The 13,714-nt window shown below is 37.1% G+C and overlaps 1 protein-coding gene across 3 annotated transcripts in view; it reads right to left on the reverse strand.

Moving 5' to 3' along the window:
* Positions 1-13,714, reverse strand: part of NKAIN3 (sodium/potassium transporting ATPase interacting 3) — a 422,524-nt gene that overhangs the window by 189,059 nt on the left and 219,751 nt on the right. For all 3 annotated transcript variants that reach the window (XM_059673089.1, XM_059673090.1, XM_059673088.1), the window contains exons 2-3: positions 11,517-11,654; positions 4,424-4,504 (exon numbers count right to left, since the gene is read on the reverse strand). In XM_059673089.1, the coding sequence (XP_059529072.1) occupies positions 4,424-4,504; positions 11,517-11,654 (219 nt within the window). The remainder of the gene's footprint in view (positions 1-4,423; positions 4,505-11,516; positions 11,655-13,714) is intronic.

Raw genomic sequence — 13,714 nt, forward strand, 5'->3', positions numbered from 1 at the left:
ACAATTCTGGCTAGGTAATAAGAATGAACCTTGAAAAAGAATTATCCCAATGACCCTGTCTGGCTGTGTGGGTGAAATATTCAACTAAAGATTCTCTCAAGAGAAGAGACCCTCATGAACCACGGGGTCAATTTGAGCCAGAGAACAAAAGAAGTGCCATTATTGGCATTTGGAGAAATGGTTTAACCTTATTTAAGAATCAAAACACCCACAAATCAGGCCACTATGAGAAAAATGCAGTCGTTAAAACATGACAAAGAGAAACAAATGCAGGTCGGTTTTCCGTGTGTGTGTGAAGGCAATGCAAAGCACCTGCCCAGAGTAGTAAGTCTGTAAAGGCTAGTCCATCCCCTCCTCCATGCCCTGCCTGGAAGTTTCTAGAAGGCTTCTAATCAAAGCTCACAGTTAGTATAAGATAAATCTTCCTAGAATTTCTTTACCTTCTTTCTATGTCTAAGTTATGCTCATGTATAGCCATACACATTCTGAATTCTATGTGTATGTGCCACCCTGAACATCCTCTAGGTCCGTAATGTGTAAGTTCCACACATCTTTCCAGAAAAACCAATTAGAAGGAATATTAGCCTAAAGTTCCTACAATTTGGAGTCATCAAAAAAATGCCCTAAGATGACAGCTGAAGTCCTTTAAAATTAAAAAAGAAAGAGTACAACTTGGGTTCTCAACATCACATTTTGCTGTAACTTTAAATGTAGCAAGTGAGGTGGGTTTTCATATATTTACATTCTGAATGTATTCCTAGGGAGAAAAAAAAATTATTCCAATTCTTGCAACTTCCAAAGGAGCAGCAATAACTTATTAATTGTGCCCTCGGTGATCTTAAAGTGTGGCATGGAAAACAGCCTTAGGGACTTCTAAAGATGCATACGATTCCCTTGACACGAGGGGAATCTGGATGTAGAAGTTTTTCAAAACAGCTATGTACATGTTGAAGGAAAGGGTTTAATTAATAGTGTTACAGCTGTGAAGTTAATATGCAGATCCGAGGTCCCATCACAAGGGACTGTTACATCTTTTTTAAAACAAGTCACTCAGCCCCGCATTATTCCCTTTTACAGCTCTTGCATATTAATAGATACATGTCTCAAAGGTTTGAAGGATAAAGCTTGTGATGTTTGTTAATTTTTCTCTCAATAATAATAAAGATGATGATGCCGATGGCAAAGATAAAAACCACCATTTACTGAAACATCATAATGTGCCAAGACTCTAAGTCACTTCAATAATTCAGTAAAATTAGTGTTGTGATTTTCCTCATTTTTTCAGAAAAGAAAACGAGGCTCCGGTAGATTATGGAAATAATCTTCAGTTACCTACCCATAGTCATCCTGACCCCACCATACATGTACATTAAACAATACATTCATTTTCTTCAAGTTCTGGAAATGAATCAGGACCCTCAAGATCACAGTAACAAACAAACGAGGTAGAGCTGGTTGGCAGAGGAATAACAGCAAAGGGAAAACCTGGAGGCTACGATCAAGAATCCCCATAATAGACCAGATGCATGCTTGTTCATGCCCATAAGGATGCATACTTTCAGTTAATAAGAATGGTTTGGTAGTGCCTGCCATTGGAGTAACATTCAGATGCATAGAGATGTGTGGAAACTAACCTGAATCCAGTTTTAGGAGAAAGATTCACTATTTTAGAGTAAATATTTTGGGCAATAATCAAGGTATAAGGAAACTTCTTCTTTCCTCCCCCTCCTCCCCCCATGGTACATCTACACAATAAAATACTATGCTGATGTAAAAAAGAAGGAATTCTTACCATTTGCAACAGCATGGATGGAACTGGAGAGCATTATGCTAAGCGAAATAAGCCAGTCAGTAAATGTGACTTCTATTAATGTACCCAAGAGGGTAATTCTAAGAAATGTGTTCATGAACTAGCAGGAGATGGAGAGCTCTAGAAAGTTAGTATACAAACCAGCACAAACGGACAAGGAATGTCTTACAAAACCCAACCTGGGCGGGTGGCAGAGGTGGTTGGGTTTGTCTGGGTCCTTAGCTGTGCTCTATTTTTCAGAATAGATTTACTACGGATTGCAATTGAGGCTACACTGGTGAACCAGGGAAACGTTACTAGCCTTAGAGATGGTAAATAGAAGGAAACCAACAGAAAATCTTTAGGATGCTCCTTTGGAGTTATCTATCCGTTTAATGACCTAGAATAATTGACTGACTACTTACTAGCATTTTAGTGGATAATGTAATGAGTAACCAAGACTACATATCCATTTTTTATAACCTTGCACCCAAAGAAATGAGAAAAAGACACCCTCACATGTACACTGATATTAGAAAGACCGTCCATAAAAGTAACTTGGAGCAGAGGAGGAAAATCAGACTTGTGTGGAGCAAATGAATGGCATCATCATTTTTTTTTAAATTATTATTCCTTCACAGGGTTGCTTGGAAGCTTACCTGAGTTACCACATCTGATACCCTTAAAGCAATGCTGAAACCCCAACAATCATATTTACTATCCCAACTGGCACAGCTGCTCCTGTTTTTATATTTCACAGAGACTCAGTGGGTTAAATGATTTGCCTAAGGGCCCATAGTTAATAAGTGCTAAAGACAAGATTGAAAAAAGAAGACTTATAATTTGAACTTGAGTCTTCTTTCAACACACTATGAGGCCAATTCTACAGGATAAAATGCCTGTCTAAGTTACTCCAAATCAGTTTATATGGAAGAAAATAAAAGGGAATTGTTACCCAGTGAAATAAAATTATGATTTAAAATGACTTCAAAGTCACAAGGTACAAAATGCTTTGTGTTGAAAAATGCTATGCTTAACTTATTATTCCTAATTATATTATTCATAAGATTTGCATTTTAAAACTGCTTTCTAATCTGCATGTTACAGAAGATAACTGGGCACTGATTTAAGTGGTTTTGTTTTCTGTCTTAGCAATTAGTGGTGAAATGCGATTAATAGCATAAATATTAAAGGGAGATATTAGTGAATTTGTATGAACTCAGAATTAGAAATGTCATTTCTGGTTCCTGGTACTACATTTGCCAATGTGAGAAGAGGATGACAAGTTCTAATTATAAAGTTATGATAATGTGGAACAAAGGGTAGCCACCTTTAGAGGTTCTGGAGAAAATCCTTTGGGGATTTTTTCTGCTTGGCTCAATCAAAAATTCTTTGTTACCAGATGGACTTCAACCGGAGCCTAACAATTCTAAAGGCATCCGTGTTGGTCAAGGCAGATTTCCTCAGATCAAAACATGAATGCTAGTGGCTGACCATTATGTTCCTTAGAAAATTTGAGACTATTATAAAGCAATAGCCTATGTTAGCACAAATACAGTTAACAGTGAAAAACCTAAAAAATATAATTACAGATTTCTTATTCTTTTGTAATTATACTGTTGAGTTTCTTCTCTACAGTTTCTACAAGAGAAAACTGTGCTGGTTTGTGAGAAACATGTTTAAGAAGCACAACTAGAAAATTAACCTAAGATGCTTTTGCATTTGGGTGGCAGGTGAAAGACAGTGCAGAGTCATGCGAAAGTCATGTGGCCTGCTGATACTAGATCTAGAAATAATATCTGTATCATGCCTTATTAAGATACCTCCTCTGTCATATCAGGATTTCAAAATAGGGATCACCACACAGATGTACTTAACTATTAGTTAAATGTATGCTCCACTTAAATATCTATGGATTTCATTCTTTGTCAAACACTTTTTTTAAAACTTTTTTTAGGATTCGTATTCAAACAAAGATAGAACCTTGCTATTCATATTTGTTACATTAACATCTTATTTATTTTCCCAGTTTAAAAGAAGAAGATTCAAAGCCATTTTTTTCACTTAACATTTGGTGCTGTGGTCATTGTGACATTCGGTCTTTTCACTTATTTTATTTTTCGCATCACCATTTATCCCTCTATGCCCTCTTCGACCTCCCCACTCCCCCTTCCGCCAATCACCACACTCTTGTCCCTGTCCATTAGTTCTCTCTTTTTCTTCTCAATCCCTTCATACCCCCAACACACACCCCTCTCCCAGCAGAGCTGTCTGCCTCCTCTCTACCTATGAATCTGTGTCTATTTTGCTTGGTAGTTCAGTTTGTTCATTAAATTCCATATATGCGTGAAAGCATATGGCGCATTAGGCCTTTTTAAAGTGAACATGATTCCCTGGAAGCCAAGTTCCACTACAGCTGACCAAACTAAGCCACGACGCCGCTGCTTTGGTGTTCCATTACGTGAAACCCTCCCAAGATCATTTCTTCCTGAATGGTATCCAAACTCATGTTTTATTAGTATTCCATTTGTAATGTTACTGAGGTTGCTCTGCATACATCATAATACACAGTCATCATCATTATTTATTAGCATACTCTTTTTAAAGTGTATTTTAAAAGCATGATAAACTTACCTTAGAGAGCCCACCTACTTCCAAATAAAAGCAGATAATGAACACATTCCACGTGACCCAGAGGGCAGTCCATACTGTATACTAGAGAGAAAGGGGGAGGGTGGGGAGAAAGAGAAGAAAAATGTGGAGATGAAAGGCATATATACCAAATCAATCAATAACAAAATGTCAATGAGCCTAACTCTTCTGGGAAGAAACAGGGTGTGCTCAGGAAAGAGTGCTCCTTATGAGGTCCCCTAAGATCTGTAGAAATTAAAAATCCAATAGTTTCCACTGCCGTCAGTAGATGCCAATAAAGCTAGATTTATTTTTAAAGTGCATTACTGGCTTGCATATATAGATTAAATCCAAGCGCTGACTTGATTTCTGTTTTCTGAATTTTAGCTTTCCCAGGGCATGCAATTATGCAAATTTTTGGTGGCTATCTACCTATTTCTCCATTTTTTAGTTATAATATTAAATTGTCAAGTTTTAGAATGTTTTAGTCCATCTTCCTAAATGGACTAATATTACTTCCATCTTCCTAAATGAGGATTATGTTTGAAAATAGATGTGTGGAGTAAAATTAACAAACCATCATTTGTTATACTATTTTATTAAGAGTGAAACGGGTGCCTCTACTATAATCATAGAATTACATGATCCCGTAAAATATCTTTTAAAAGCACAGAAATAATCAATAGGATTTACTAGTAAAATGAGAAAATGAACAACAGATTTCCATAATGGAAAAATACCTTCCAATCACATTGAACAAACTATGCTAGCCTTACTGTTTAATTGGTATTGTTAATGTAGTAGGTATTAGAAAATGCCTTCCTCAAGAGTATTAATCAATCTGAATTAATAGAGGAGGTCTCAGGGCTCAATTCATCCAGTCATTTTCTTATGTAGGTGGAGAGACTGAGGCCCAGAAAACTGATATATAAAACAGCTTGGATGGCTGAGAATTGGTGCTTGTCATGGGAACACAACAGATCAACTACAATTGTTTGCTCATTCATTTTATTTTACCACAAAAATCTATGAATTCTTAATTTCTTAAAAAGACAAAGTAATTAAATTATTGGTTTCTATCAATGATTATAATCATTACATGCTATTGTCAAATTAAAATAAATATGGAAATCCTTTCATTAGCTTATTCTATTCTGTGTCAAATAATATAAATTGTATACTCTGTATAAAATAGCCATGTTCCTATTAGAAATCTTATCAGAAGCTTTTAGTTACTTATAAAATTTAATTTACACTTTATGTCTTTCTGTTATTTATGACTTTCAAAAGGTTTTCAAAATAATCTATAGTTCGGTAGTCTTATAATTGGTTACATTAGATATCTCATTATCTTTTTTCTTTCTGAGAATAGGTTTTGCTTATTTGTTTTAAATAATGCAATTATAATAATGAGTTAAGACTTCAAATGACTGGAAATTTGGAAAATACATTAAAAAGTTAAAGTAAGTTAAAATATGTTAAGGCTTTTAGTGTTTGCAGGTACATTGATGTTCTGCTGATATCTTCTGTTAGTAATATCTTTTAATATGAGTGAACTTAGTTTTTAAAAATAGGCCAAATGTATTGAAACATACATTTTGAACCACAATATATTCCCAAGAATATTGAAAATAGCTAAACTACATCAGCAATGTATACTTTTTGCAAACTGGCCAAGTCACAGTAACAACAATAAATTTTAAAGCTGTTGCTAATAAGATGACGTCTGGTATCTGATATTTTTCATCCTCAATCAATCTAATTATGAGTATATTAGAATGAGAGAGACTACAGACCACTCAGTAATGAGAAAAAAGCTGGAAATAAAAGTTAAGGAAAGGACATAAACTGAAGCAAGACTAACAGAGGAAACGAATGGAATTCATTGCAAAACCATATGGTTTTTAATTTTTAGGATTGCCAACCCAACTCATAATTATACTTTTAGGAAAGTCAATCTACTCATAACAGTTATAACACCTGAATTATAGAGCAAATCTATTTAAAAATCAGAGCACAGGTGTAGTGATTGAAGTGCATTCCGGGCCCTTCACCAGATGGACTGCTGAGGTCACTTCTGAACTTTCAGAGAGAAAATTCCCAGGATGAGCAGACTCCCACTCTCAGCTGCTAAATTCTTAATAACAAGAGTGAGTACTCTGCTGCTTTCTGTATTACTGGTACTGTGCTCAGCACTTCACATTGATCAGTTCAGTCAGTCATCACACTACAACCAAGGAAGTGAGGAAATAATATGACTTAGTGTTATTGTTGAGATAGAAACTCTGGAGCTGGGATGCTTCAGGATTACATGATAGGCTTTATTATAAAAGATCTTAAGAAAAGGACGTAGATTAGTTTGAGAGTTAACACTTTATCAAAGTTTACAATTTATCAAGTGACCAATTCACCAAATTACTAGTTTACCAAAAATTTATTTCATTTGTATATATGTACTCTATAACTGGCAATGTTTTTGGGAAGATGGTTTCTTTTGTGTTTTGTGATTAATATGTCATGTATGATATGAACATCATTTTTAAAGCAATAATGTAAGTTTCTTCTGATACAAAGATTGTATGTTTGAATTTTGGATTGTAATGATATGAAAACTGCATATCTCAATGTGCACCTGAGACACAAGTCTTAACATGGAGATAAAGGGGAAGAAATCTCTAGCAATACAAATACATCCATAAATATTTACTTAGGCAGGAAGTGTTAGGACAACATATGTCCTCGTTTTGATGTGGACTATTTTATTTATAATTCAATTCAAAGAAGAATAGAAAAAGAGGTAAGACTCCGTTTTTAACAAATGCTCTTTGGTTATCATGAAGCATGTCTACATGATTACATATCTAGATAAATACACTTGCAATACATAAGACAGCTTATCAATGTAAAAAAAACCAAAATGCAAAAAACCAAAACACTCTGTATAATTATTATTGATCTACCTATTTATTTATCCTACTTTGCTTAAATTTAGTACACATAGTTTAAGTTCTAATTTACATAAAGACTATAAAGATTTTTCTAAACTTCATGTGTTCTATGTGCTCTGTGAATATTTCCCAGTTTTATGAAAACATTTCAATATTTTTAATTGAAATGAACTTTAAAAGGTTTGCATTATATTTCATCCTCATTGAGCAATTAGTCTATAACATGATTTATTTTTACTTCCTGAGCTTGTTTGTTTTCCAATTACCAGAAAGCCCATTCATTCATTCATATGTGTATTAATCAGATAAAATATGTACAATAGCTTAGGAAAAAAAGAAGACATTAAACATTAAATAGCTCAATTACTTACTAAGCACTTACTCTGTTGGGTTATGCTAAGCAAGTCACAAACATTATATAATTCTTGCAAACAACTCTGAGTCAGGTTTTTACAAATAAACTATATTACAAAGAAAGCAAATAAATGTGCCAAGTCTTCACAGCCAATAATTGGTGGAGGAGGATTTAAAGCTGGCACCAATTAAATGGAAACCTAACATTCTTAACTCGTGTTGAGCAGTAGCTCAGGAAGGAGATGTATGATGACATAGTAAATATTTTCTATACAACAATTCAAATTAAAGCAACTTGCCGTCCTTCACACAGAATTATGATCCAAATAATTCTAGGGCAGAATCTCATATTTGAATTCATAAGTAAGATTTTCAAATATGTGAAATAGGAGTAAACAGAGGTAAACAGCTGATTCTAGAACAGTATTTTAAAACTGCTAAATAGGGTTTCACAACCCACACTCAGCTCCATTTTGTCTTGAGCTAAAGAAACACAAAAGGTGCATACAAGCTCTTCAACTAAACTTGTATTCCCTACTGTAGATAGCCTACCTTGCACTGTAGCTAAAATAAATTTTAATCAGTAAAAGAGTACCATATAACAACGTTGTTTTGTGTTCTAAAAATAAATAGCAAATTCGACCTTTTCAGCAGAGACGGTATCCAACGGGAATTACTGCTCTTTCATTTTGTGATTTGGGTGAATTTTTCTGATAGTCTTTGCTGTGGGACCTCCTTCATCACAGTGGCAGGAGCCCAAGGCATTATAATGCTTAGAAAAAGGTAAGTTGAGGAGTAAGTCAGCTCAATGTAGGTGCAGGCAGAGTAGCATATACTATTTTTTTCATGTGAATCCTCAAGTTCAGAATGTGCTAAGCAAGGGAGTAAGGTGAGATTTTCTTGTTGAACTCAGGCATGTTCTGAAGTTAGAGATCATTTTCTAGTTCATCCTGCAAAAATCATTTCATCCAATAACAGTTAATGTACTTGTTAATTGTACGATCAAGTATTAAGCATCCTGGGATAGACCTAGAATACAGCAGTGAATAGGCATGCTCTGCCTGCAAGGAGAACACTGTTGATGGGGTGAGATGGCCAGAGGCAAGGATGGTGACGGTGGAGAGTGCTAGGCTAGAAAGAGCTGCGGGATCTAAGAGAGCAGAGGGGAAGTGGCACTCTCGTCTCGAGTGGGGTGGTCAGGTCAGACTCTTAAGAGGTGACATTCAGTTGGAGGATTATTACCCACCTCCCAAGTGGGTAAGGAGTGTAGGGCATTCCAAGCGTGTGCAAATGGAAGAGGCAAATAACAGCATATGGTCTTAGGAAAACAAATTATTCAGTGTGGTTGGCACGAGTACTGCGTGGAAAGAAGTGTGCATGCGAGGGAGGACATGCTGCTAGAGCTGGGCACAAACACCAGGCACAGCTTCAAGAGTGAGAGGCTGGAGCTCAGGCAGGAATGGAGGGTCCAGGACGCTGATGTGCACAGACTCTCTGCTCTTTCACGTCTCTGAGGCTGGCTCATGCTCTCCCCGGGCCTCTGCCCCGTTGCATCCTCATTCTCCAGAGCCCCCTGCACCTGTGCCTCCCCACCGCTTACTTAATGAGTTCCTGGAGAGCAGGGACACTGTCATTTACATTCCTTCCCATTTGTCCAACCTATCACAGTACAGTAGGTTCTCAATAAAGGCTTAATGGGTGAATGGGAACTAGTGCTATTGACATCCCACTATGTGCCCTGTAGTGATTCCTGCCCAGAACCCCCTCCAGTCCCTTCTTTCTTGGCGAACTCACACTCACTCCGCATTTACTTCTGCAGAGTCAGATGGATGTTCCCAGTGTGCATCCCATGGTACATGTGTTCCTTGTCACAATTATAATGTCACATGTAAGTGGATGATTTCTTGATAAAGGCCCACTTCCCCTCACTAGACTGTAAGTACCCAGGAGAACAGAGAATAGTTGTGTCTGTGTTTGCTCACCAATGTAGTCCACACCCAATGCAATGCCAAACACACAGCAGAAACCCAATAAATAAGGTCTGAATGGGAAGTTAAGAAATAAAGAAGGGAAGAAGGGAGGGAGAAAAGTGGGAATGAAGGAAGGAAGAGGAAAAAAGGAAAGACTGACTGTGAGACCTGAGTTTGGTCAGGTGGGTCAGCCAGGAATGTTCTTACATTTTATCCTGTTGAGAGGTAGTGAAGGCTTTTAAGCAACTGCTTCAGTAAAAGTGCTAAGAACACACTGGAAAGGAGGAGGGCTGAAAGCAAGGGAGGAGTCCTTATGCAGGAGAGAGAAGGCCGACGTCCTTATGCAGGAGAGAGAAGGCCGACGCCTCAACTAACACAGTGGCTGTGTGAAGAGCGTGTAGAATTAATTTAGGTTAGCGGGTGAAAGCAATAGGCCAGTTAATGTCACTGAGGTACACCAACAACTTTATTCCATGGAAACCACTGGTTTTCTAGCTATCTGACATGTGCTGCAGCAGACCATCAACATCATAAAATAAGAAGTTCATAATGAGTAAAGGTGTTCTGTGTTCATAGCAACAAACTAGAACATTAAGTCCAATAATCGTTTGATATTATGCATATGAAAGCATCTTATACTGCAAATCCAACTCCATGGAACAGCTTTCTAGTACACCATGGCTCAGCACAGGCCGGCCCCCAGAGAAATCTGAAGCAGGAACTCTGCAGCCCCAACAACCAGCTGAGTGACTTCAATCATGCCTTGCGCCCCAGGGCAGTCATTTTGAGGGCAGAGTCTGCCTGTGAGTCCCTGACCTTCACCTCTGTGAGATGATGAAAGACACCAAAAATCCAATTTTGAGATTCAAAGTAGAGAATTAATGCATTTACAGAAAATTTTATTACTTCATTCTTTTCTATAGATATGACTGCATTATACCAAAATTGAAAGATGACATATTTTTAAGTCTAAAGTTTCTCCTAATGAGGTAATGTTATTAAGTTACAAAAAAATATTTAGTAATTCCACTGAATATTGTCTATTAATTCAGGCTCAATAAGTATTTTAGAGTATGACACTTCTATTTATAATTACTTATCTATGCTTGTTATTTCTTACAACCTTCTTATATCTGTAGCCTAAAATATTACCTTCTTTTTATAGAAAACTATAAAGTTATTCATAATTACTGTGAATTTTATTGTGGACCACAATATACATCTTGTTAAATTGTACTATGATAGAGGGTAGGCTAACCCTGTTTGGCATAGTTTGGAGCATGGATTCATGTTCCACATTTATCTTAAGCAAATGAAGAAATGGTCAATAATATACCATATAAAATACATTAGAGGTGAGTACTAAATGGCCTTTAGTACGTGCATTTTAATGGCCTAAATCAATTAAAATTATATGTTATTGCTTACAGTTGGCAAACAGTTATGGCTCGGTAGGGTACCTTTATAGGTGACACATGTCAATTGAAATGACAGTGTATATTTACATCTCATAATGACATCAAGACCTCCACCACAGACCTCTTATTCTACCCAAACCCAATTTTAGATTTTAAAAAATTCCTTGTGATACTTGAATTTAGTTACACCGTGAGTCTCACATTTACAGTCATGTTGCTTTGCTCTCATTGTAAACATTCGCTGTCACCCTTTCCACAGATAATCGTCTCAAAAGAATTCAGTGTGTGACAGCCAGAACAGCAGTGCCACCTCATAGAGGAGGGAACAACTTAAATTATTTTATTCATCTTCTCACAGAAATTTTGTAGTATTTATACGAAGAGACATGGTAAAAATAAGACTTACCACCACGATATATCGAGGTCTGTACTGAATGGTTCCAAACAAACCCAATATGACAACTATTATATGTAGAAAATTTCCAAGAATAGGTGCCCACTGGAAGCCAAGGAAATCAAAGATCTGCCTCTCTAATGCGGAGAGCTAAAACAAAGCAAAGAGAGCCCATTAGCATTGAACCCAAGCACAAGCATACCTTTTTTAAAAAAAATTCTCACCTGAGGATACTTTAAAAACAAACAAACTGATTTGAGAGAAAGCGAAATATCAATTGCTTCCTATATGCACCCCCCATGGGGGATCAAACCAGCAACCTGAGTATGTTCCCTGACCAGGAATGGAACCTGCAAACTTTTTGGTGTATAGGACCATGCTCCAACCAACTGAGCCACCCGGGAAGGGCCATAATCATACCATTTTAATCTTTATTTCACGGTAGAGAAGTCTGCATATTCTTTTTCAGTCACACTAATGGACATCATTATCACTAGAGTTGTGATACCTATTTCATATACTGTTTTTTACAGCTTTTCTCAGAAAACATACTAAGATAACTTTGAGCATTATGACTTCAAATATAAATGGATTTTAAACCTATCTGGAGAGCGATCCTCCCTAAATCATTTTCTATAGTAGAAAATCTAGACAGATATTTTATGACACGACATTTTATGATAGCAATTTATCATTAGTTTTAGTAAAATGGTTGGCTTACTATAACATATTTGGAATAACTCCAGACTGGCAATAGTAAAACTAGTATTGTTTTGGAAAAACAACCCTCCTACCATCCCTTCCTTCCTCTGTGAAACATAAATGATCAAATCTTCTGTTTTGTTTTTTTCCTTTCATTAGGCTGTCATTGATGTTAATGACTAACCACTTTTTCACAATGAAGCTTGCTTGTTTACTTACTCTGGGCTCAATGCCCTCATGTAAAACTAGAATTAGAGAGTCCCTTTGAACCATATTCTATTGAGATCATACACCTATATGAAAACTCATCTTGATTAGGTGAAATTATTTTGACATAAAAATGATAGGGCCATAACAATTTTAGACATGCCACAGTTTATTATATTTGCACTAGAGGCCCGATGCATGAAATTTGTGCAAGAGTAGGCCTTCCTTCCCCGGCTGCTGGCACCGGCTTCCCTCTGGCACCCAGGTCCTGGGCTTCCCTGGAAGCCCCAGCTTCATCTGGAAGATATCCGGAAGGACATCCAGTCTAATTAGCATATTACGCTTTTATTATTGTTTGGTCAGAGGGAAGTCCAGGAGCCCATGATACACAAGGCAGATGGTGGCGCAGATACTGGGCCCTTCCTGGAATTCCTAACAGGTCAGCGCACCTGGTAGATGGTGGGGCAGATACTGGACCCTCCCTGGAATTCCTAACAGGTCAGCGTGCCAGACAGACGGCGACAGAAACTCCTTCCTGGAACCCGTGATGGACCTGCCCCAGGCGGGAACTCCCACAGCTCATGCCCCCCACCCCTCACTGAACAGCTGTATGAAAAAAGGGCCTCCGCTCCCTGTTGGCGCGACTTCACTGGTGAATCTTTGGGACTGGCGGATCTAGCCTGGGCACGCAGATTAAAGCTTCTCTTTTCCTCCTTTCTGACTTGCTTGACTCTCTGACTTTGTCTCCTGCGCCGCGAACCCTTACAATTATTATAGATGATACACAACTACATTTTAAATAATTCTAAAAGGTATTTAAAAGATACACTTAAAGCATTTGTGATGTAAGAGATGAATTTGAATAGTCCAGTGAATTTGAATAGTCCAGTGAATGCCAACAATGTTATTATCATGTACACATGATATTTATTGTATTCTATGTCTAAAAATGTTATATTTCCACCTGCTGTATTTGGACACTAATCTCACACATTTTAAGCATTTTTCTAGATTGACTTTGAGAAAATAGTAATTCTAATAAAATGACCCAACCATTAGCCATAGTTATGGCACCAGAAATTGCAGATTTGAAGTGAAAATGGCACCCTAGGTATTTTTCTAGTTATGTGGCAGGTGTGTGCCTGAGTAGCTTTAATTTCCTTGGACATAAAGAAACGTCCACTGGCCAGTAAGCTGAATCTACCTTGGTTAAGATTCACCTTCAGTAAGCTGTGGGTGAGAAAAGAGCAAATGCCTACAGACAACCAGCCAGAACCACATTCATTTCATGGATATTTCCT

This window comes from Myotis daubentonii, chromosome 17 (genome assembly GCF_963259705.1).
Source record: "Myotis daubentonii chromosome 17, mMyoDau2.1, whole genome shotgun sequence".
Lineage (NCBI taxonomy): Eukaryota > Metazoa > Chordata > Mammalia > Chiroptera > Vespertilionidae > Myotis > Myotis daubentonii.